The sequence below is a fragment of the Sitophilus oryzae genome, unplaced genomic scaffold (assembly GCF_002938485.1).
Source record: "Sitophilus oryzae breed Bouriz unplaced genomic scaffold, Soryzae_2.0 scaffold_1440_pilon_pilon, whole genome shotgun sequence".
Classification (NCBI taxonomy): Eukaryota; Metazoa; Arthropoda; class Insecta; order Coleoptera; family Curculionidae; genus Sitophilus; species Sitophilus oryzae.
Window position 1 is genome coordinate 2967309 of NW_022146105.1, and position 20930 is coordinate 2988238.

At 32.4% G+C, this 20930-nt stretch overlaps 3 protein-coding genes across 10 annotated transcripts in view; 1 reads left to right on the top strand and 2 right to left on the bottom strand.

Annotated features, from left to right (window-relative positions):
- Nucleotides 1-1223: 1223 nt before the first annotated feature.
- On the bottom strand, nucleotides 1224-6349 carry LOC115876793 (patj homolog). 2 transcript variants are annotated; one of them, XM_030892728.1, is made up of 5 exons: nucleotides 5710-6349; nucleotides 5521-5641; nucleotides 5357-5466; nucleotides 4607-5295; nucleotides 1224-4433 (listed from the first exon to the last, which is right to left on the bottom strand). In XM_030892728.1, exons 1-5 carry the CDS (start codon nucleotides 6169-6171, stop codon nucleotides 3437-3439), a joined length of 2379 nt encoding a protein of 792 aa, XP_030748588.1. In that variant the 5' UTR covers nucleotides 6172-6349; the 3' UTR covers nucleotides 1224-3436. The 2 variants fall into 2 exon arrangements, with proteins under 2 accessions (XP_030748588.1, XP_030748587.1); XM_030892727.1 differs by having other exon boundaries at nucleotides 5357-5641.
- A 141-nt stretch (nucleotides 6350-6490) lies between these two features.
- LOC115876794 (peflin-like) lies at nucleotides 6491-9772 on the top strand. 4 transcript variants are annotated; one of them, XM_030892731.1, is made up of 5 exons: nucleotides 6491-7165; nucleotides 7476-7772; nucleotides 7829-7934; nucleotides 7994-8206; nucleotides 8914-9772. In XM_030892731.1, the coding sequence occupies exons 2-5, from the start codon at nucleotides 7764-7766 to the stop codon at nucleotides 9138-9140; spliced, it is 555 nt and encodes a 184-aa protein (XP_030748591.1). In that variant the 5' UTR covers nucleotides 6491-7165; nucleotides 7476-7763; the 3' UTR covers nucleotides 9141-9772. The 4 variants fall into 4 exon arrangements, with proteins under 4 accessions (XP_030748591.1, XP_030748589.1, XP_030748592.1 ...); XM_030892729.1 differs by having other exon boundaries at nucleotides 7482-7772; XM_030892732.1 differs by having other exon boundaries at nucleotides 7550-7772.
- A 1640-nt stretch (nucleotides 9773-11412) lies between these two features.
- Nucleotides 11413-20930, bottom strand: part of LOC115876795 (potassium voltage-gated channel subfamily KQT member 5) — a 62896-nt gene continuing 53378 nt past the window's right edge. For 2 of the 4 annotated variants that reach the window (XM_030892734.1, XM_030892737.1), the window contains 5 exons: nucleotides 19321-19417; nucleotides 17528-17863; nucleotides 17289-17470; nucleotides 12038-13775; nucleotides 11413-11762 (listed from right to left, as the gene is read on the bottom strand). In XM_030892734.1, the coding sequence (XP_030748594.1) occupies nucleotides 17573-17863; nucleotides 19321-19417 (388 nt within the window). In that variant the 3' untranslated portion in view covers nucleotides 11413-11762; nucleotides 12038-13775; nucleotides 17289-17470; nucleotides 17528-17572. Of the gene's footprint in view, nucleotides 11763-12037; nucleotides 13776-15266; nucleotides 15316-17288; nucleotides 17471-17527; nucleotides 17864-19320; nucleotides 19418-20930 lie in introns of those variants that run through there. The other 2 variants (XM_030892736.1, XM_030892735.1) reach the window with 2 other exon arrangements.

A 20930-nucleotide genomic window follows, 5' to 3' on the forward strand; every position in this document is an offset into this window, starting at 1 on the left:
ATATATATATATATAGGTTGGCAACATGTTGGCAAGTTTTATTTATGGGAATATTTTAAACTATGTGACAATGTTCTTTGTGACTAAGGATCTTTTAGCGTCTTTTTTTCTAAAGATACACGGATTATTCGCCTTGTTTATATATAGAAAAAGTGGATGTTATTTCCCGAAATGTATTATTTCTGATGTATATCATATTTTTAATCAAGTTATAAATATTTTTTTGTTGCTATGAATATATGAAGCTCTTCAACAATTGCAGATGATTGGATAAAAGTTATACTGTACCATATTCTTATGCTAGATTTAACAGATGTTATAACTATATTTGTGAAACTGTATTATAGTTTTATTTGTGCTATTTTTAATGTATTATTTATTATTTATGATATTGTATTTTATTTCTCTTGTGTTTGTTTATATGGAAATTTCGCAGTGGCAGGTTCTCAATTTTAATTGGCATGCAAATCAAATTATTAGTTGCTGTGGGTATAATAAAAATGGACACTCAAACTTAATTGTATTCTTCTCACTTAATTGGAACTTGCCACTACAAGAGACACCACATCAGATGATATAATTTAAACAGGTGCCTATTTTTTAAGTCCAGACTTTAATTTATTGAAGTGTTAGTTATTACACTCAATTCTATGGCCGCTATACTAAACAAAAAAGAAAATGTTATCCCAACTAACAATGTGATATATAAAGTACAGTAATGTTTTTCGGCTCGTAGTGAAAGCTCTTTATTTTATTATAATTTGTTTCGAACGCGATCAAAGTTTTAAAATGGGTTTCCACGATTCAAGTCAATCTAAATAGCGTTTTTAATATTTCATAGTTGATAAAACCGTAAATCAAAAACGTACAGTCTAATTCATAATTTTTTTGCCTTTACTCTGGCTTCCACAGTTTTTCAATTCTATTAAAACAAAAGTACAACTTATGAATTAGGCTGAACTGGGATACTGTTTTTAGCTTATTAAGTAATTATCAATATGTAATATGAAGCAAAAATTAATAAAACTTTTAATTTTACACGGGGTTTTATATTCTTCCTCCAAATCCATGTCAAATAAAAATGAACCTATTTTTATATTCGAAAATTCGGTGACCCGTTTTTCAAATAACAGATTTAAGTTCATTTTACAAACATTTAAAAATAAAATCGAATTTTTTCGGCTTGAGAAATCGAGAGAAACATGCAAAAGAAAAAACAATAATGGTTTTGAAATATTTTTATTGGGTAAATCTATATAAACTCTCGTTATTGCTAAAAGAATTTTCTTTAATAATCTTATTACAATGTTTATATTCCTATTATCACTGTATCACATATGAGATAAATGCAAAACGAATTAAGTAGTTGACTTTATTTTCTTTTAATTTTCTTAGCTTCTTAAACGCTCAAGCGCACTGACGACCAGGTCGCAGCGACCAGCATTTGATTTATTGATATTACTGGTCGCAGCTTGGTCTTGATTTTGATACCAACCAGTAATACCATTAAATCAAATGCTGGTCGCTGCGAGCTGGTCGTCAGTGCGTTTGAGCCCTATAAACCAAAAATGATATTGTACGGTCCAGTATTATTTATTTTTCGGGTGTTCATATCAGATATGTGTGTTATTGTGCTCTTACATGCTAACATACCACATAAAAAATCTTCCAAAAAAATGTCGTTATTTACATCTATTTATATAAAATGCAATTGAAAAAAAAATCTATATAGTACAAAAATCGAATAGGCTGTAAAATATCCAAAATATGAATTCCTAAATATACACAGGGTGTAGCTTGAAAATATTCAGTTTAAGCATGATAATTATGGCACATGATCCTGTGTATTTATAAACCATAACATAAAAAATATTTATTATATCTATTACCTGATTATAGAATTTTAATTACCCCCTCTTTATAGTTCAATATTACTTTTATATATTTATATGTACGGTAATTTATTCTTGATTTTTGATTTTTTTTTTGATTTCTTACACTAATATATTAAGAGACCTATTCCTAATAATACAAACTTTATCCTAAAGGAGTCGTTTAAATATATTTTGATTCGTTCTTGAATTAACAATTATTAAAAATTGGTGTAAATACAGGCAGTTTAGTCAACTACTCAATTTTAAGTACATAATATTTAGTATTATATGTAGATCTATATAAAAGTACGATAAAGAGCGTAGTTATGGATCGAAATGCTTAATATCCCCTTTCAAAATACTGAGTTTGTTCCAGAGTGTGTATCTTCAATCTGTAGTGAACGTATGTACATAAATATACGGTATTCGAGAGTATAATATACTAATTTATATTCATTAAAACCACTATTATATATACAGCGAGCCAAATATTTAGCGTCTGAACAATTGGAGTGTTAGATTACTGAAAGAACTGGTATTACTTATTACTATGTTCGCGTTATTTTTATATATTAATATCAAAGCTCTCACTAAATCTGTACGTTGTTCCAATAACAAGTAGTAATAAAAAAATATCCTAGACAGGTATTGAAACTAAGCAGTGGCTTACATAAAAATATTACTATCAAGTAAAGAATACTTATTATTACTATATGTACAGTATTTTAATGTTTATATTTACTGGAGACCATTACTTATTATGGAAAGAAGATATATTAAATAAAGTAACTGATACTTACTATTTCGCCTTATTATGTATATCAACAGATTAAATAGTCTATATATAATGTGGCACCAAGGCTCCCTACATATTATTTACAACAATATACTGGAAATAATAAAATAATTAAGAGAAATTAATAATTAAGATCACTGAAAAATTACTGCTACTTATTACTAAGTTCGTTTTATTTTTGTATTCTATTTTTTTTTATTTTATATATATTCTATTTTTGTATTTTGTATATATATAGCAATGATTCTTAGGAAATATGCTACTCCAAAAAAGAAGATAGAGTTGAAAATAAATATATCCCATAACAAATAATGAGGAATTACTTATCTAAGAGATAATAACTGGTATTTTATTATTACTATGTTCGGCCTATTTTGGTTATGAAAATAAACCTAGTATATAAATGACGATTTTCGGAGTGTAATTGGTACTTATCGTTTCGAGTTAATTTTATGTACAGGGTAATTCTCTAGTTCGTAATAAACTAAGTAAATTAAAGATATTTGTTTTCGATTTTTGTCATAACTTGAAACTTGAGACACGCTGTATGATTTCATCAAAAATAGTACAAGTTAAAACCCTATTCGAGGTGTATAGGTATTCCCGAAATGACCAATATCTTATATTAATAAAAAATATTAAATAAATAAAAGATAAATACCTTTGATTTACTGAATTGAATCCAAGTTAGAGAATCAACTGCAGAATATCGCTGCTTAACAATTAACTTTAAAAATTCGAAAAAGTGGCTAAGCTATAGTTACAACTAATTAAAAGAGTCTGAACTTAGATATCTATCTGGATCAACATCCATTAGTGATCCATGAGCCATTGTATCAGGGATAGGCAAAGGTTTGGCCACGCCTATTCGAACTATGCCCTTAGGTGCCCCCTTTAAGGCTTGAACAGCCTGATCTAGAGAAGCGTTTTCTAATACCGTGTCGTTAACGAACAGCAACCTGTCCCCAGGAATCAACCTACCGTCGAGCTGAGCTACGCCACCCGGTACCAAACTTCTAATAACTATAACCGTGTCGTTGGGGTCGATGGGATCTTGATAGTCCAGAATCGAGAAGCCCAAGCCTCGTTCGCCTTTGACCAGCTCGATGATTTGAGGTTCCGAGCTCCACATAGCCAGTCCCGTGAGGGGCTCCAAAGAGCGAGACTTCATCTTGGAAAAAGAGGCTTCAGAAGAACCGGTCATCGCGATACTGCTGGCGAGAGAGCCGTCTGATTTTGCTTTGACTAATCTGTCTGAGGCGGGGATTAAGTTATTTAAACTACGCGTCAGGAGAATGTTTCTTTCTGGATAAGCTTCTTCTCTGAAGAGATTTGTGGGGCTCCGCCCACAAACCATGCAGACATCTAGAGGCAGTTCTTTAAGGATGCTGACTACTTCATGGTGGTTCATGCCAAGAAGTTGGTGTCCATTGACTTCTAAGAGCTCGTCCCCTGATTTGAGGGTTCCATTTTTCCCGACGGGTCCCTCGTGAAGAATGGAGCGAATATAATGGTGGGGCCTCACTTCGCGGCCATCTTCTACGTCAACGGTCCCTTCCAGGCTGATGCCTAGTCCTCCCTTTTCGCCGAACTTTTTCAATCGCGCTACGACGATCTCAATACCGGGTCCCATGATACGGGACCATTTCTCTTGGAGTTGTTCATCAGTAAAGACAGGGGGGTCTTCCTTTTTAATTGTGTCGTTAAAAAGGTCGCGAGGCTCGTCGCCTCCAATAGGAAGGCTCCCATCTTCTTTCGGATATCTGAAATTTATATAAAAATTCTAGAGAATTGTTAGCAAGACACAGTGACTTAGACCATACACCCGGAGTTACATACAATACTAAGTGTTAGTAAGGAAAAATGTTTACATCGATACAAGAGGTAGGAAACTACTAATAAGGGGGTACATTTAACAGCAGTTTTCAGCTATTACCGTGACGAGTTTAGAGGTGATGGTGGCTTGGTTTCACTTGCAGCAATGGCCTGTTGGAGTTGCTCATATTTGGGACCATGTAAGTACCGTTCCAAACATAGTTTCACTACATTTCCACAATTCCTTAACACCTCCACAGCTTGAATGTTTGAATATCCTTGTAAGCTTTGCCCATCAACTTCCACTATTCTGTCATTGACTTTAATTTTGCCACTGACATCAGCAGCACTGCCTTTACTTACACTCTTTACAAAAATGCCTGATAGTTCCTCCTTTTCACAAACATATCCTGCAATGGTAATACCTAAACCATTGGTGTCCTTTTTCAGCTCAACAACAAACTTTTCCATTTCAGGCATTTTAACAGCCACATCTAGATTTAATAGTGGTAAGGAAGGCGAAGCTGGGATTCTAGATAATGCATAAGTTTTAGCCAGATCAGTAGAAAATACATCAGTTTCTTTATGAAAAACAGGAGGGTTTTTGTGCTGTATTAGATATTTATCTAATTCAGGGGCATCATGTAAAAGTTTTGTAGGCACTATAGGGGCGGAACTTCCTAAATATTTGTACTCTGGGGAAGACAATTCAACAGGACGGGCAACAATTAATCTTACATGAGTACCGGATTGTCTTAGGACTGTGGCAACTTGCTCTGAACCCATTTCATGTAAGTTTACATCACCTATCTATTACAATAAAAATAAATATAAAACAATTTATATAAAAATATTAACAGTGAAGAATTACTTGAAGTATGTGGTCACCACTTTGAAGTTTCCCATCTCTATCAGCAACTCCCCCAGGTAGAATAGTCTTCACAACTACACCCATATTTCTCATACCAACAATGCCAAAACCTAAACCAGTTCCATCATTAATAAGATCTATGCTTTCCACCTGAGACCACTCACTGTTTGGTAGATTATCAGAGCCAGTTTTAGAGTTATCACTGCCCACAGAAGGAGATCTGTGAATTATATCATCATCCAGGTGATTAAAATTACTGGTACCTTGTAATCCACCTCTTAATGCCTAAAACATAGAAAATAAATTATACTTGTACTACTACTAGAACTACATTATTAAATATCTTTACCAACCTCTGGATTACACAGTGACCCATTCATTTTTTGGCTATTTAATAAAGACAGCATTTTATTATTGTCTGAAGAGGCAAATGCTAATGTTTGTGGTGAACTGGGAGAAATTGGTGCTGAAGGTACTCTTTGTTCATCAAAGTCTCTAGTTGGATAATCGCTATATTCTGGATCATAAAGCTCACCTGCAGGGGGTACATTCAGTACAAGTTCGCCTGCGGCAGTTATATCAAAATCTACAGGCAAAATTGAAGGGTGTTGCCCCAACTGTTGATTTAGTTCGCTGAGCGATTCGCAAACAGTAATTATACTCCTAAATACGGGATTCTCTAACACAGATATTAGCAATTTTAAATCTGGATAAGTATTCGTTTGTAATTTTGGGTCCCCTAGGTCATCTACCGTGTTCTTAATGTCTTCCAAGAGCTGAAGGGCACTTGAAACATCCGCGTTTAAATGCATCATGATAATATATTTTAGAATAAGATTAACGCACAAATGTGATCAGCTTCCGAAAACGGTAATTAAGTGTTTAATTAAATTTTATAAAGCATTTCTAGCACTCGTTTTTGCTGCGCCTCTACTCACCCGATATACACGTCAAATTTCGATTTTAGTTGTCAAAAACTACACCTCTAGTTGACCTCCAGCCACGAGACTTGCGAGTGTATATCTGGTTGTCTAACTAAACACTTATTTAAATTAAAAAGAATAATTTTTAAATTTATTTTCAAGAGCTTAATTAGTAATACAGTTCTAGTAATAATTATCATTGGAATAAGCTAAAATTAAGTAATTTTGTTTTGTTAATCATACAAAAAAGTTGTATGTAGATAGGGATATCACTGATATCAGAATTAATTAGGTTGGCACCTTGAGCGCTTTTCAACTGTTTTAAAAAGTTCATCCATTTTGTTAACGACTTTACGCGTCTTGCGTCTAGGGTCTTTCAAAAATTAAAATTTTCTCTGAAAACTCTCAATGTACAAAGTATCTTAAATAATATTACATATATTATTACTTCTACGGGTCTTCGGCACATTTTTTAGATAATCGTATTAGTATTAACATTTTTTTTCTGCAGTGAACGAATTCGCAGGTTGGGACGTAGGATAATGTTTTTCAATTATATCGTTGTAATTTATTACTTCTTTATAACATAGGAAAGTAAAGCATGAGTTCCACATGTACTTAGGAATATTCCATGAGATATTCTCTTCGTAGGTGCGGAATCTGTTGACACCTGTTTGTCGCGCGTCCCGGGCCGGTAATGTAGGGATAGTCGAGTCTACGCGATTTTTATAAACCGCTCGTAAATGTAAAACACTAAAAAGTATAAAAGCAAGACGTCAGTCGTACATACTTTAAATTTGAATTTATTTGTGCCAAATATTACCAGGCCAATGGGGGTACATTAGGAACAAACAGATATCCAGGAGCTGGGGACAGTGTTTATAAGGTAGGAATAAATTTTACTATAATTTAACATATAACAATCATAGATAATAATACAGTATCTTTCTTATAATTTGTACATGTTCTCTTATTATTAACACATTTTCCTTCTTAAAAATAGAAATATTGAGACATACCTACATACATATTTTCCTATACCTAAGCGTTGAAAAGTGATGGAAGGTGTGTGTATTAATATTGATAACAATTAGAGAGGAGTGTATAATTTGAAACATAAAATATAATAGACAATAATAACACAGAACAAGTACAAATTTGTATCTGTTCTGTGATAATAATAACTACACGAAAAGTTATAGAGTTACTTAGTGGTAGTCAAAGATATAGAGCGTAGTATAATCACAGTACCTATAATCTTCAAAAATAGTGTATGATGAGACTAGATGAGACATGGATGAGACCTGGATGAGACATGGATGAGATCAGATGAGATCTTGTATTATTATTTTATGGATGAGACCCTTGGATGAATCAACCTCATCTAGCTGACGTTCCTGTCAGCTGTCAGACTTACAGTAACCTAACTTAATGGTTTGTTTACTGTTTATAAGTTAAGAATATTTGTCTTTTTGTTTGAAATAATGTACGAGGTAAGTTTTTAACCTCTTATTTTAACTTGCCACTATCTATCCTCGATGTGTTTTAGAACGCTACTTTTCAGTATGCTACAGCTGCTGCTTCAGCAAGTCCTGAGATAAGTCAGTGGTTTCAGGCTGTTGATAGGGATAGATCGGGTGAAATTAAATGGGAAGGTACAGTAATACATCTTTAATTACGTGAAAATTAATGACTTCTATATATTCTATATTAGAGCTTCAATCTGCATTGATAAATGCCCAAGGCGAGCATTTTTCCGATGCTGCATGTAAACTTATGATAGGTATGTTCGACAAAGATAAAACTGGGACTATCAATGTTAACGAATTTCAAGCTTTGTATAATTACATTAATCAATGGTTGAGCACGTTTAAAATGTATGACAGGGATCAATCTGGTAGTATTGAGGAATCTGAACTGAGTGCAGGTAATTTTACATAGATATCTGTACAATTTTAAAGTTTTATTAATTAACAACAGTACATTTGAAATAACGAGGCTTTTACTGGCGCTATTTGAAGAAGAAAAAAGTAGATAATGTACAGTGACTTTGTCTTAACCTAAAGGAACGTGTGTACAAAATAATTTGAATATATTAAGGTAGAAAAACTTATTCAGTAAATGTTTATCTTCTGACAGTAGTTATTTTATTTCGATTAATGAGTTATTTCATATATTAGTAAGAATGCTTTATAGTATTTAAAGAAAAATAAAATTGTTGAGGTACTATATACATTTCTATAATGTTATAAACTATAAATAAGATGGTCATGGTGGCAGGTAGATAGAGTAAGGTCAGGCTAATGTGCTAATTTCAGTTCCTTATTTTAGACTGCTTAGCTAGAGTTCAGAATATCTTAATATTAATTTAGAATAAGCTACATTATTGGTACTTAATGCCTTTCATAAACATTTAAAATTTATTGATAAAATTACTATAATTTAAAAATTATACAGAAAACTCAACTTACAAGACCGTAAGCTTTGATTTTAACATCTATTTAATTTTGTTCTTTTAGAATCTGAATGGTTTTTGTAAATTGAGTTAAGTGCATGTTCTATTTAAGTCTAAATAACTGTCTGCAAGTATAGCAATTCAGAATAATTTTAGCACGTCATTTTGTTCAATTTTAGCATACCAACATATGGGCTTTCGGTTTTCTCCGGAGTTTATTCATTTCTTAGTAGAAAAAAGCGACTTAAAGAATCATAAAACGATTTCCATCGACCAGTTTATTCTGACTTGTATCCAACTTCAAAGATTTACAGAGGCTTTCCGACAAAGAGATTCGCAAATGAGAGGCGAGATCACTATAGGGTTCGAGGATTACTTAACTATAGTTTTAAATTGTTCTAGTTAAATATTCTTTTACATTAAAATGAGAAATTGCTTTTTTTAGCCCCGTATATACAGTAGAATTGGATTGCTTCTAACGCCTCAGTTTGACACGTTTTTTTTATGACAGTTTATTTATAAGTCAATAAAATAAAGATTAGCCCAAAGTATATTTGGTATACTGTATATACGCTGGCTTTAGTTGAAGTATTTTTTATGAGTTGCAATTGCTAAGATGACATAATTACTACTTTTTTTTAGTCTTAAATTTTTATTGTAGTTCTCCTGCTATATTATTAATGTTACCTTATTAATAGATATTCCTTATTAAGAACCATGAAATAAATTTGGCAAAATTGGTGCTTTCCAAGCTGTACGTTACAATATATCTTTTTAATAATAATAAATTCGATTAGATTGTAAGAAAATGATTATTTTATCTAATTAGAAAATGGTCATATGTACACGATAGCTATTATTTACAAAAATTTATACAGTATACTTAAATAGTTAATGACAAGCAACATGATATGTGAGTAAATTAAATAAGTTGACTAGAATTATATTAAATATAATCATAGTTCAGTCATTGGGGATTTTTGCTTGGAAAAAAGTCCGGAAGTTTTGCAGGTTTGTAGGTTTTGGGGTCCCTAACTAAAATCCATAAAATGCACATGTCCAGACTTGCCGCCGGCGCCGCCATCTTGCCAAGATGTCGCCCAAAATCGGTATTTTGTAAATATCTCGAAAACTATGCGTTTTTCGCAAAAATTTGAAGAGAACAAAATTAAAGAAAATTTACTATAAAAAAGGTTCTATGAAAATGTTCGCTAAAGTCAAATGTTTAGGCACAAAATCCCTGGAAATTTTACAATTTTTCGTAAAGTATGATAAATGTATAGTCGATTTTTCGAAATCAAATGTCGATTAGGGTTCACTAAAACTAGTTTTAGTGTAGTTTCTTCAATTTTGTCATAAAATAGTGGCGTATCATTAATTCGCTCATTAATTTATGAATAATTAATTGTCGTGCTGGACAGCATTCATTGCGAACTTACCACCAGGTTCAGCATTGGTCTGGTTGTATCAAAGATGCCGAGGAATGGGGTTGGAAGAAAACAAAAACAGGCATTACTCCAGTCACAACGTTGACAGATCCAGCTCCAAAATCCCAAAACTGTGGTAAAGCCTGCGGATGCAGAAAATCAGGATTAAAATGTTCAATGATTTGTGCATACTGCAATGGGAAATCCTGTGACAACGTCACTGAAGTGTCATTCGACAAATCCGATGAAGAGGAGTTGGACTTGCCTGTAGATATCCCTCTGGCGGCTGAAGATGAATAGTTGGATGAATTGAGAGCCCTGATGAGCCCAGTACAGCAGACACGATCGACTTTGACATCAATGAGCCAGGTCTGTCGGGCTTGTGCAGATAAGTAAAGTTTTTAATTTACCTAGTGGAGTAGGTATCCGGGGAGACCACGTTAAAATAAAAGCGTCATGTACTTTACCTCTCTTGGGTGGTGTCAGTGGTGTGGAAACAAGTACATATTTTCAATAATTAAAATTAATATTATTCATAAATTAATGAGCGAATTAATGATACGCCACTGTTTCATGACAAAATTGAAGAAACTAAATAAAAACTAGTTTTAGTGAACCCCCTAAAACTAGTTTTAGTGAATCCTAATCGACATTTTATTTCGGAAAATCGACTGTACATAATATATCATATTTTACGGTAAATTGTAAAATTTTCAGGGATTTTGTGCCTAAAAGGTTGACTTTAGCGAAAATTTTCATATAACCTTTTTTATAGGAAATTTTTAATTTTGCTCTCTTCAAATTTTTGCGAAAAACGCATAGTTTTCGAGATATTTACAAAATACCGATTTTGGGCGCCATTTTGGCAAGATGGCGGCGTCGGCGGCAAGTCTGGAAATGTGCATTTTATGGATTTTAGTTAGGGACCCCAAAACCTATAAACCTGCAAAGTTTCAAAACTTCCGGACTTTTTTCCAAGCAAGCCCCTTTTTTGATCCCCAATGACTGAACTATTAAGGAATAAGACGAAATATATCTATTAATTTTTCTAATTAGATAAAGTATAAACTAATTAGACATAATATAAAGAGGTTAGACTAATCTCACTTTTCTCGATCTGAATTTAACAAAAATACTCCTTAGCTACTAACTACTTAAAATAATCGAGTTTTACAAATATATTTTATGATCACAGGCATTTTTAATAATAACAGATCAATTTGAGGTGCGAAAGAAAAAACGTTTACAAAACATTTTCAACTTTTTAGCACCTGTATAAATTGGCCTCCAGACATATATAGTTTAAATTGCGTAAACTTAGTTTGTTCAATTTTAAAATTTTATTTTTTTAATCTGTCTTCTAAAACTATATCACCCACTTAGCCAAAAATAAAATCAAAACCGTTTGTACTCTTTCCAAATATACTTGTATAGATATTTTACTACTTTTATTCTCTTAATACGTTTAAAACGCCCTCGTAGTAGAGAAATAAATTAAAATAATCCAGGAAGATTGTACGACTTGCAGTTTGCAGTTGCTACGTATCGTCTCGTCTATGGAGAGCTTTAGGTAAATACGTTGCATGGAAATAGTAACCAATCTGTAAATGTTCTTTTGTTAATTTGATTATATGTTTATTGTTTTCTTTTTGTTGCGCAGAATTTTTACTCCTTTGTCGAAAGTAAAATAAATTATATATTTTGTAGTTTACATTCTTTTTTTTTCTTTTACTTCAGGCACTACCTTTAGTTTATTAATAATTTAATTTTAGGTCTATTGTAAGCGTAATATATTTTGTGCCCTAGGATTTTCAGTTCTTGTATCCTATATTTTTTCTTTCTATTGAATTAAAATAGTAAATTACTTAAAACTTACCTAATTTTTTTTCTTAAAAGGGAAGTATCTTAAGCGTTCCGAATATGTGACTTTTTTTCTGACACAGTAACTTACATTTACCTAATAATAAACATGCTCTAAACAACGTCAAAACAGCAAATTACCTAATGCTAAGTCTGGTAAAATTTATTTAACTCTCTATCAAACCGACTTCTATTTTTATCTTTTTATCTTATCTTGTTAATACATAGGAGGCCACTTATTTGGACCTTCAGTTTATCACCCTGTATTTGAAAAAAATCGTCATATCGTCCTATACAAGATGTTTTTTGTTTATTTTACCTTTTTTGTACTGGACTTAGTGTAGAAATATTGATCAGAAATGTCATTAGTTTGATATAGATCTAAATAAATTTATCTGATACTTTTTTTAGATTTATTATACATTTAATAAAATTTAGAATATTAAAGATCTTCCTAATAATTCTAACAGACATCTATATTTTGTTTAAAAAAAACTTGGAAGAGATTTGGGTATACTTAACATTTAAAAAACGTATTTACATATTAAAAATAAACATCTGTCATAAGTAACTATACATACTAAGGAAGTAAACACCTTTCGCGAAATACTATTTACAGGAATATATTGCGGTTTTTTAGTGGGCTTTGTTATAAAGGATGTTTCAAAAAACGTGTCCCATCTCTCGTGGGGAAATTCCTCGCGTAAAAATAAGATTTATTTTGTACATCAACATAGGTCCGATGCTACAGGGGGTTAAAGTCTTATTTTTATCTAATTTATTATTAAATTTTATTAAAATTTATAACTCTGATGTTTAGTGCTACCTACAGCAAATTTCAATAAAAAATGATGGTATTTAAGGTAATTACTAAAGATTATTTTTTTAAAGTTTTAACATCGTGTAACTATAAAACTATGCATTTCCGCACCCATGTTTATAGGAACTTTTTTCATATTTTTATGAGGAATCAACGTGCCTATTTAACACTTTGGTCAGTTAAGGATATTAAATATGTTTAAAGGGTGCTATTAGGCTTGGATTAAGGTTAATAAAATTGCGTTTATCTTATAGTGAATATGTCGCACTTATCCCTCAAAATTTAGTAACTTTTACCCTCAAAATTTCATACAAGTCGCTGAAAGCACTTGGAATAAAATTAAAATAAATCGAAAATAAAGACTAACTTCCTGTAACTACGAAACAAAGCAGAAACGGACCTACTTATGTTGATATAAATTTTTTTTTAGCCTTAGGAATCTACGAGAGATGGTACATGTTTTTTGAAACATCCTGTATTTATTTTACCAGATCTCTGATAAATTAGATAGGTACTTACTTTTAGTCCATTGAGTGACGGGTATGTAATATCAACGATTCTAATTGATTTATAGACATCTACAAACATGAAAATATGCACGAAAATTAATGGTTGTTGCTCCGATCAAAGCAACAATCATTCCTTGTTTAAAAATAGTTTTTGGCATCGATTAAAGCTAACGTGACGTCGAGTTTTTAGTTTAAAGGGTTGAAGTTCGTCATGTAAATATCCTCGGTGCCTATTTCTACCTTCGATGTACAGTTTAGGGTGCTCGGTGTAATGATAATTTCATTTTGCGTTGTGGGACACAACAGTGTGGTTTCGTTAGCTTCATCTTCGTTGTCATCTTGATCATCGAACTCTTGATCGTCCAACTTTTCTTCTCGCTCTCCTTCTTCACCTTCTTCAACTTCTTCATAGTCAAATGAATTTTCTATAAGGATATTACATAGTTAACACACATTCAACACATATCATTCATTGTTGTTATACCCTTATTATTTCGACATTTTTTATATTAAAATGTTTATAATGAGGTGTATAGTTATTCAATATTCAATTCACAAATACTATCGTGATCGAGACTGTACTACTAAAAACGAATAAAAACAGAACTTTCTGGAAATAACAACGACATTGCATGTTCTCGTGCACGTGTATGTGACGGATGTTCAAGAATTATTTTGCTTCTGGATGGCAGTGGAACAAAAAACATTCTATTTTTAAAACAGCAATTATTGAAGCCTTTTGTAAAGCCCAAAAAACGGAAAGGTCAATCCCGAATAGCCAATTTGTAGCCAATTATACCTATTTTTTTTTTAAATATTTCAGATATTTTAAATCGTCAAATATGAATGAAAATTTATTTTTTAATTCCGTAGACATCCAGATATGCAATAATTAGTGGACAGCCTGCGTAATCCAGTCAAATCATGCTCTGTTTTGTATGTTTTTATACGTGTAAAGAATACAAGGGTGTCTCGAATTAGGCGGACGAAATTTTACCAACATATTCATTAATAAATTCCTACAGTTTTTCTGTTAGATAAATTTTATATGTTAGGGAAGCTTCTAGTCAGATTCTAAGGGAAATCTCCTCTGGTACTTTAGCTGGGAGTATCTCACTGTCGAGCTAAGGAGTATCTCACTGTCGATGAAAAGCCGTGCAACACCGGGAGGCTATTATCCTCTATCTCTATTATAGATTCGGGACACTAACTTGTCAATAAGTAAAATTAGTTATCGTCCGTCTCTATTTTTATTTTTATCTTAATAACCCTGATAGACAGTGCTGGTAAAATTTTCTTCACATTATTCGAGACACCCGGTATAAGTGAGCGAGAAGAATATATAGTGTCTTTTAGCATTAAATTACCATTCGGAGATAAAAGGGAGGAAAATGAGAAGAAAAAACAATTCTAGCTCACCGAGGACCAATTGGCCACATCACGTTTATATTTTATCATCCCTAGGAACCTAGTCAGCAATGACAATAAAAAAAGATAAATTTCTGCGACATTTTAATAGAATTTTAGAATTTCCTTCCATCCCTTTTACGCCCTTGTTGCTTAAATATTCTTTCTCGCTCCACAATCGCAAAAAAATAATATAAAAACATATACACATCGTCAAAACTACCTTATCTCATGTTGGTTTGAAAAAACCACCAAAAATAACATTTAAGACTCGCCCAATTCGTTCAAAGTATTTAGAAGCGCTCAGATATTCTCAACTGATTGTTTTTAAAAAAAATCTGCATTTTTTGAGGGCTTCTGAACATTTGACCGCCAGTTTGATCATGCAATACTGATTTTTCAATAAAATACACCAAAAATTATCACATTACGAGGGGATATGTATAAGTAACACCGATAAATAAATATATAACCGCAGTAAATACACTCACATGATCGGGACATTTATATTTTAATCTTAGAGCGATGTTGATGACATATAGAAAGCATCATACGTAGCTGAAAAATAACGTTGAATTGTTGTTGAGTCTCGTAATTGAGAAATGCCTTTATCCCTAATTGTATGGATTAAACCTTAATATTTACATAGAAATAGCAACATTTATAGCAACTGTACAGGGTGTCCCGTTTTAGTTGAAATCATACGGTATCTCCCTTATTAGTGAAGATAGGAGTGTAATGCGATTGTAGCAAAAAACAAAATTTTCATAGCATAGCCCTCTTCGTTCCTGAGCTACAGGGTCTTTTTGAAAATTTTGCAATTTGGGACACCCCCCGTATTTCTGTTATCGTGAAGGTGAAAACTGTTTCTTGTAGAACCTTTTACGTAGAATACAGTGGCGTAGTCTAATTTTCAACGAAAAAAATACTGTTGAAGATATGAACTAAAGTTATATCTTCTCATTTATTAGCTTCTCAAAAATATATAACACTCTATATTTATTTTTACTATTTACTGCAATATTTAAAAGATACGTCGCTGTATTCTACGTAAAAAGTTCGACAATAAACAGTTTTCATCTTCTTGATAACTTTCGTTATAACAGAAATACGGGAGGTGTTACGAATGCAAAATTTTCAAAATGACCCTGTAGCTCAGAAACAAGGGAGCTATGAAATTTGTTTATGGCATCTTTCGTTTGACAAAAAAGTTGGACAGGTTTGTGCAAACCGTATCTTTCTATTTTCACTATTAACGGAAATACCGTATGATTTCAACTAAAATTGGACACCCTGTGCATAAAGTTTAACCCACGTAATTTGAGATAATTTTAAAATACAATAACGTAAGCGGTTTTTTTTTTAAATAAATTAAGGAAAATGAGCATATGGCGTTTCTCAGGTGTTTCTCAAATATGGGATTCAAATAAGCATTATCTAAAGCTTTTACAAACGAGAGAGAGTTATATAGAATATACATATCATTTAAAAGCAGAGGAAAAGAAAACAGAATGAAAGAAAATATACCGTCCCTATCTTCTTATTTTTATTATAACTCTAATTATTTTTTGTCGGTCGTCTTTTCGAAGTGATCCATAATATTTTTTGCCAATAGCAGTGATTAAATTTTGCCTGCATCAAATGCCATACTCCTGATACCAAAAAGGCATATATTTTACATTGAAATATTTTCGTTTTGTGATAAGATTGATTTTTCAAACCCTTATTTTTGATGAACATTTTTTACATGTTTTTAGAAAAATAGTAAACGTGGGCATAAAATTTTGAAAATTTCAGGATTTGTAGGAAATTTCATGTATCTTTAGTACCTATTTTGTACCTATTCATATTTTTCGACCACTTGTTTTTGAGCCTTTTTTGATGATATATCTTAATTTTTTGGACCCTTGTTTTGAGCTATTTGGATGATAGTTAAAACGTCCCCTACATTCATTACTGTTCTCGTAAGACTACAGTGGACTAGATTTTCTTATTCTACGCCTTTTAATTAGCAAATAACAGCCGTTTTAACAAAATCGGTGACATGGAAAAAAGTCGAAAAATTGTATTAGAAAGATAGTAAATATAGTCATATAGTCCTAAAATTATGAAAATATCAGTATTTGTAGGAAATTTTATGTAGATTACGAATATATACACCTTTAAAGGCGTAAGTACCTTGGGATTGTGAGGAAATTAATTTCTTGAATGCTTTTCTGTTTTTGATAATAAATAAAACGTCATGTATATCTACTACGAGACTCATAGGATTACAATAGCCTATATTTTCATAATCTATGCATTGTAATAAGTAAGAAACTTGTCTTGCCTAAAGTAGCCAATTTTCGGGACTTTTTATTTAAAATTTTTAAACCTCTTTAAAGCCTCTCGAAAAATATTATAAACATCAGCGAGAAAATTTTGAAACTTCCTTGGTTTGTATAAACTTTTATGCATTTTTGAAATATGCAAATGGTTGAATTCCTTAAATTCTTTGGTTTTCGTGAAAAAAAAATCAAAACATTACTTACCGCTTCTAGGTGTTGTGGTTTCGGAATTATTGAGCTCCAAGTTGATGGAAAGACTTTGAGCACTTGCAGAAGGCGGTATGGATGTTGTTGGGGCCGATGCGGTTTGAGGTACGATTATCGTAAAGCTATCCTTCACTGGACTTGCATCACTCTTCGGTTCTATATAGTTACAACAGGCTGAACTAAAAGATAATACAATTTTTGTTCCGGTAGAAGTAGCTGTAGATATTTTGTGATACCTTAATGTAACGCGTTTCTTCGTTTTGTTGCCAGGATCGAGGTACTTAGAAGGTTTCTTCGAAACTGTCGGGAAACGGTTGAGTGAAGATTCCTCCTCGGTTTACAGGAGAGTTCGGTTGAGACACCAGAATGGACTTAGGTTTGAAGTGCGAGGAGTTTCGTGATGTGGAACCCTGGAAAGATGTCGAGGGCATGGAAACCGGCGAAGACATGTTGTAAACATCCAGTTGGGCTATTTGCAATCCTCGCTGACATGCTTCTTCGGATAGAAGATGTTTCCGGTCTTCCATGTAGAGCTCGAAGAATTGTTGGATCTTTATAACTACATCGTCCACCTAAAGTAACAAATTATATTAAAAAATTAAAAAAGAACTTAATGGGAATCCTCCAACGGTCTAAGACATTTCTTCGAAGACATTTCTCAGAACTTACGACCGAGAAAAATCAAAGATTCTCTTTCATTAAAGTAAGAACAATCTCCGTAGAAGGGGGGACACAATAAATCTACAGGGTGTTTTAGAAAACATGTGCCATCTCTCATGGGGAGATTCACATAAAAATAAGATTTATTTTTCATATCAAATTATAGGTCCGATTCTGCTTTGTTTCGTAGCTACAGGGTGTTAAGTCTTAATAATCTCACTAAATCACCACAATACACCAAAACACTTTTACTTTTACACTGCACGCGCGTTTCGCTAACCATGTTAGCATCATCAGCAGATGATTATAAACTGAAAAAATAAAAAAATAAATAAACTAGTTTATAATCATCTGCTGATGATGCTAACATGGTTAGCGAAACGCGCGTCCAGTGTAAAAGTAAAAGTGTTTTGGTGTATTGTGGTGATTTAGTGTTTTTATTTTGCTGTGTAACACCAAAGGTTCCAACCCTCAACTGTAATCTTAATAATCTTTCGATTTATTATAATTTTCTTCCAAGTACTTTTAGTGATTCTAATGAAATTTTGAGGGTAAAAGGTACTATAAGTGCTACATATTTTAATACTAAAAATGTATCGATAAATTCATCATATTTTTCAAAGAAAATAATGTGCCCCACTGACTTTTAAAAGTACTTGGAAGATAAAACCAAACCAAACCAAACATATCGAAAAAATATAAAGATTTTAACACCCTGTAGCTACGAAACAAAGCAGAATCGGACCTATGTTGATATGAAAAATAAATCTTATTTTTACATGAGGAATCTCCCCACTAGAGATGGAACATATTATTTGAAACACCCTGTATAAGGTCGGGGTTATTAATTTCCCCCTCCCATGCAATCTACGACAAACTATATTATAAAGATGTTTTCTTTTGATAGGTTTAAGAGATTCCTCTATTAGAGCTGGTACTTTGCTAAATCGTACTAGTAAAAATTGAGCAACCATACAGAGGTATGGTTTCGTTGTAGTAGCAACATCATTGAAAGCTAAATAAATTGTTTAGCAGTCTTTTTAGATGTAAGGTAATGTGTAACGAAAATTTATACTTTATTGGAGTAATATTGAAGGTGGCTTATTAACATATCAAGCTATAGGAATGCTGTAACTTTACTCCGCTTTGTAGAGAGCGTAAACAAACGTCGTTTAAAGGGCTTAATTCTCGGCAGGATCAAAAATAACCCCTAAGCAAATTTGAGAGGGAAGCTAGCCTAGCTCGCTAGTTACTTAGATGCAGTATTTCTCAACCTAGATTAGTTCGAATTCCCGTAGGATTACGTTATACGTAATCTTTAACATAAATTTGTAAAACGGTGTTGGTTTAGAACATGTTTAGAACTTACTTGTCTTTCTACATTCACCACTCTAGATGCCAGAGATATTTTCGAGGCGTACACGTCTTTCGATCGGGAGCCCTGCTTGCCCAGGATCTGGTCCAGCCTGGAAGATACATCGATTCTTAAATACTTAGGTTTTTTTCGTGTTTACGAGGGTTGTCTTTTATAATTTGCATATAGAAACATAGTAGGCGCCTGTTAATACCGGGTGCGTCTCAAAAGTGGCTCACCCCTATAACTTTTTTATTTTTTCAGATAAAAAAATGAGATTTGGTATGTTAGTATATGACATAAATTAGGATTGATTGACGTATTCAATTGTTTTTGGTCACTTCCTGTTTCACCGGAAACGACTACAGTTTTTGATTTTTAAATGGCACCCTCGGTATTTTTTTGCTTTATTCAATAGAAAATGACATTTTGAATAGAATAACACATCATATGTCAACTTTTGACATTCTCGCTTAATAAAAAATCGTATTTTAAAATTCAATCTAGAGTACCGTGGTTATGTTAAAAACACTAATTCTTCATCAAGGAGCCCTGGAAAAATAGATTTGATCGTCTAATGCTTTTAGTTTAGTGTCTTGTCCTGGCCAGTTAGAAAATGCTTAAATCGTATTTTTAATCATATCTCAATTTTTTCAAATGGAACGAGGGTGTCTCATTAGCATATTTGGAAAAAGCACTGTTTTACGAATAATTTGATGCCACACACTTGGTATTTCGAGTCAAATTTTCGTAACGAACTGCAAGTTATAATTTCAAATAGACCATATGCGAAAATGTCAAAAGTTGACATATGATATGTCATTCTATTCTGGTTGTTATTTTCTATCGAATAAAGTAAAAGAATACCGAGTGCCATTTAAAAATCAAAAGTTGTAGTCATTTCCGGTGAAATAGGAAGTGACCGAAAACAATTGAATACGTCAATCAATCCTAATTTATGTCATATACTAACATACCAAATCTCGTTTTTTTAACTGAAAAAATAAAAAAGTTATAGGGGTGAGCCACTTTTGAGACGCACCCGGTATACAGGGTGGTCCGAAGTGTATTCCGGAAACTTCGGCGGAATATTCTGCAGATAAAAATAAGTAAAAAACCTCGTATAAATATATATGTCCTGAAATGCTTAGTTTCGGCGATACAGGGTGTAGAAGTTTCATATTTATTTGGATTTTTTTCAAATAATTTCTGAAGTAACGTCAATATTTGGATAAAAAATGGTGTCTGGGAGTTTTTTAACAGGAAATTTGATTTTGATGTCAATATGACTCCTATTTGTAGGGGGCGCCACCTACATGTGTTTTAACTGATTTGAAGAATAATAACTTTTCGTCCGTACCTGTATGTCATTATAACATTTCCGGTGATTTTTTACGTAAAAAATGCCTCTTGGTAAAAATCGCTACGAGCAACCGTTTTCAAGATATTTAGAATGGTAATAGTCAATTACATGTCATTATTGACAAAAAATAAACATGTTGAGTAGATAGTTATTTGACTGAAATGATAAATTTGAGAACTTTTTTTTAAATTAATTTAAATCAATTTTTCTTTGAAAAAATGATGATAAAACAGTTTCTGTTGAACTTTTGGCACAAAAATAT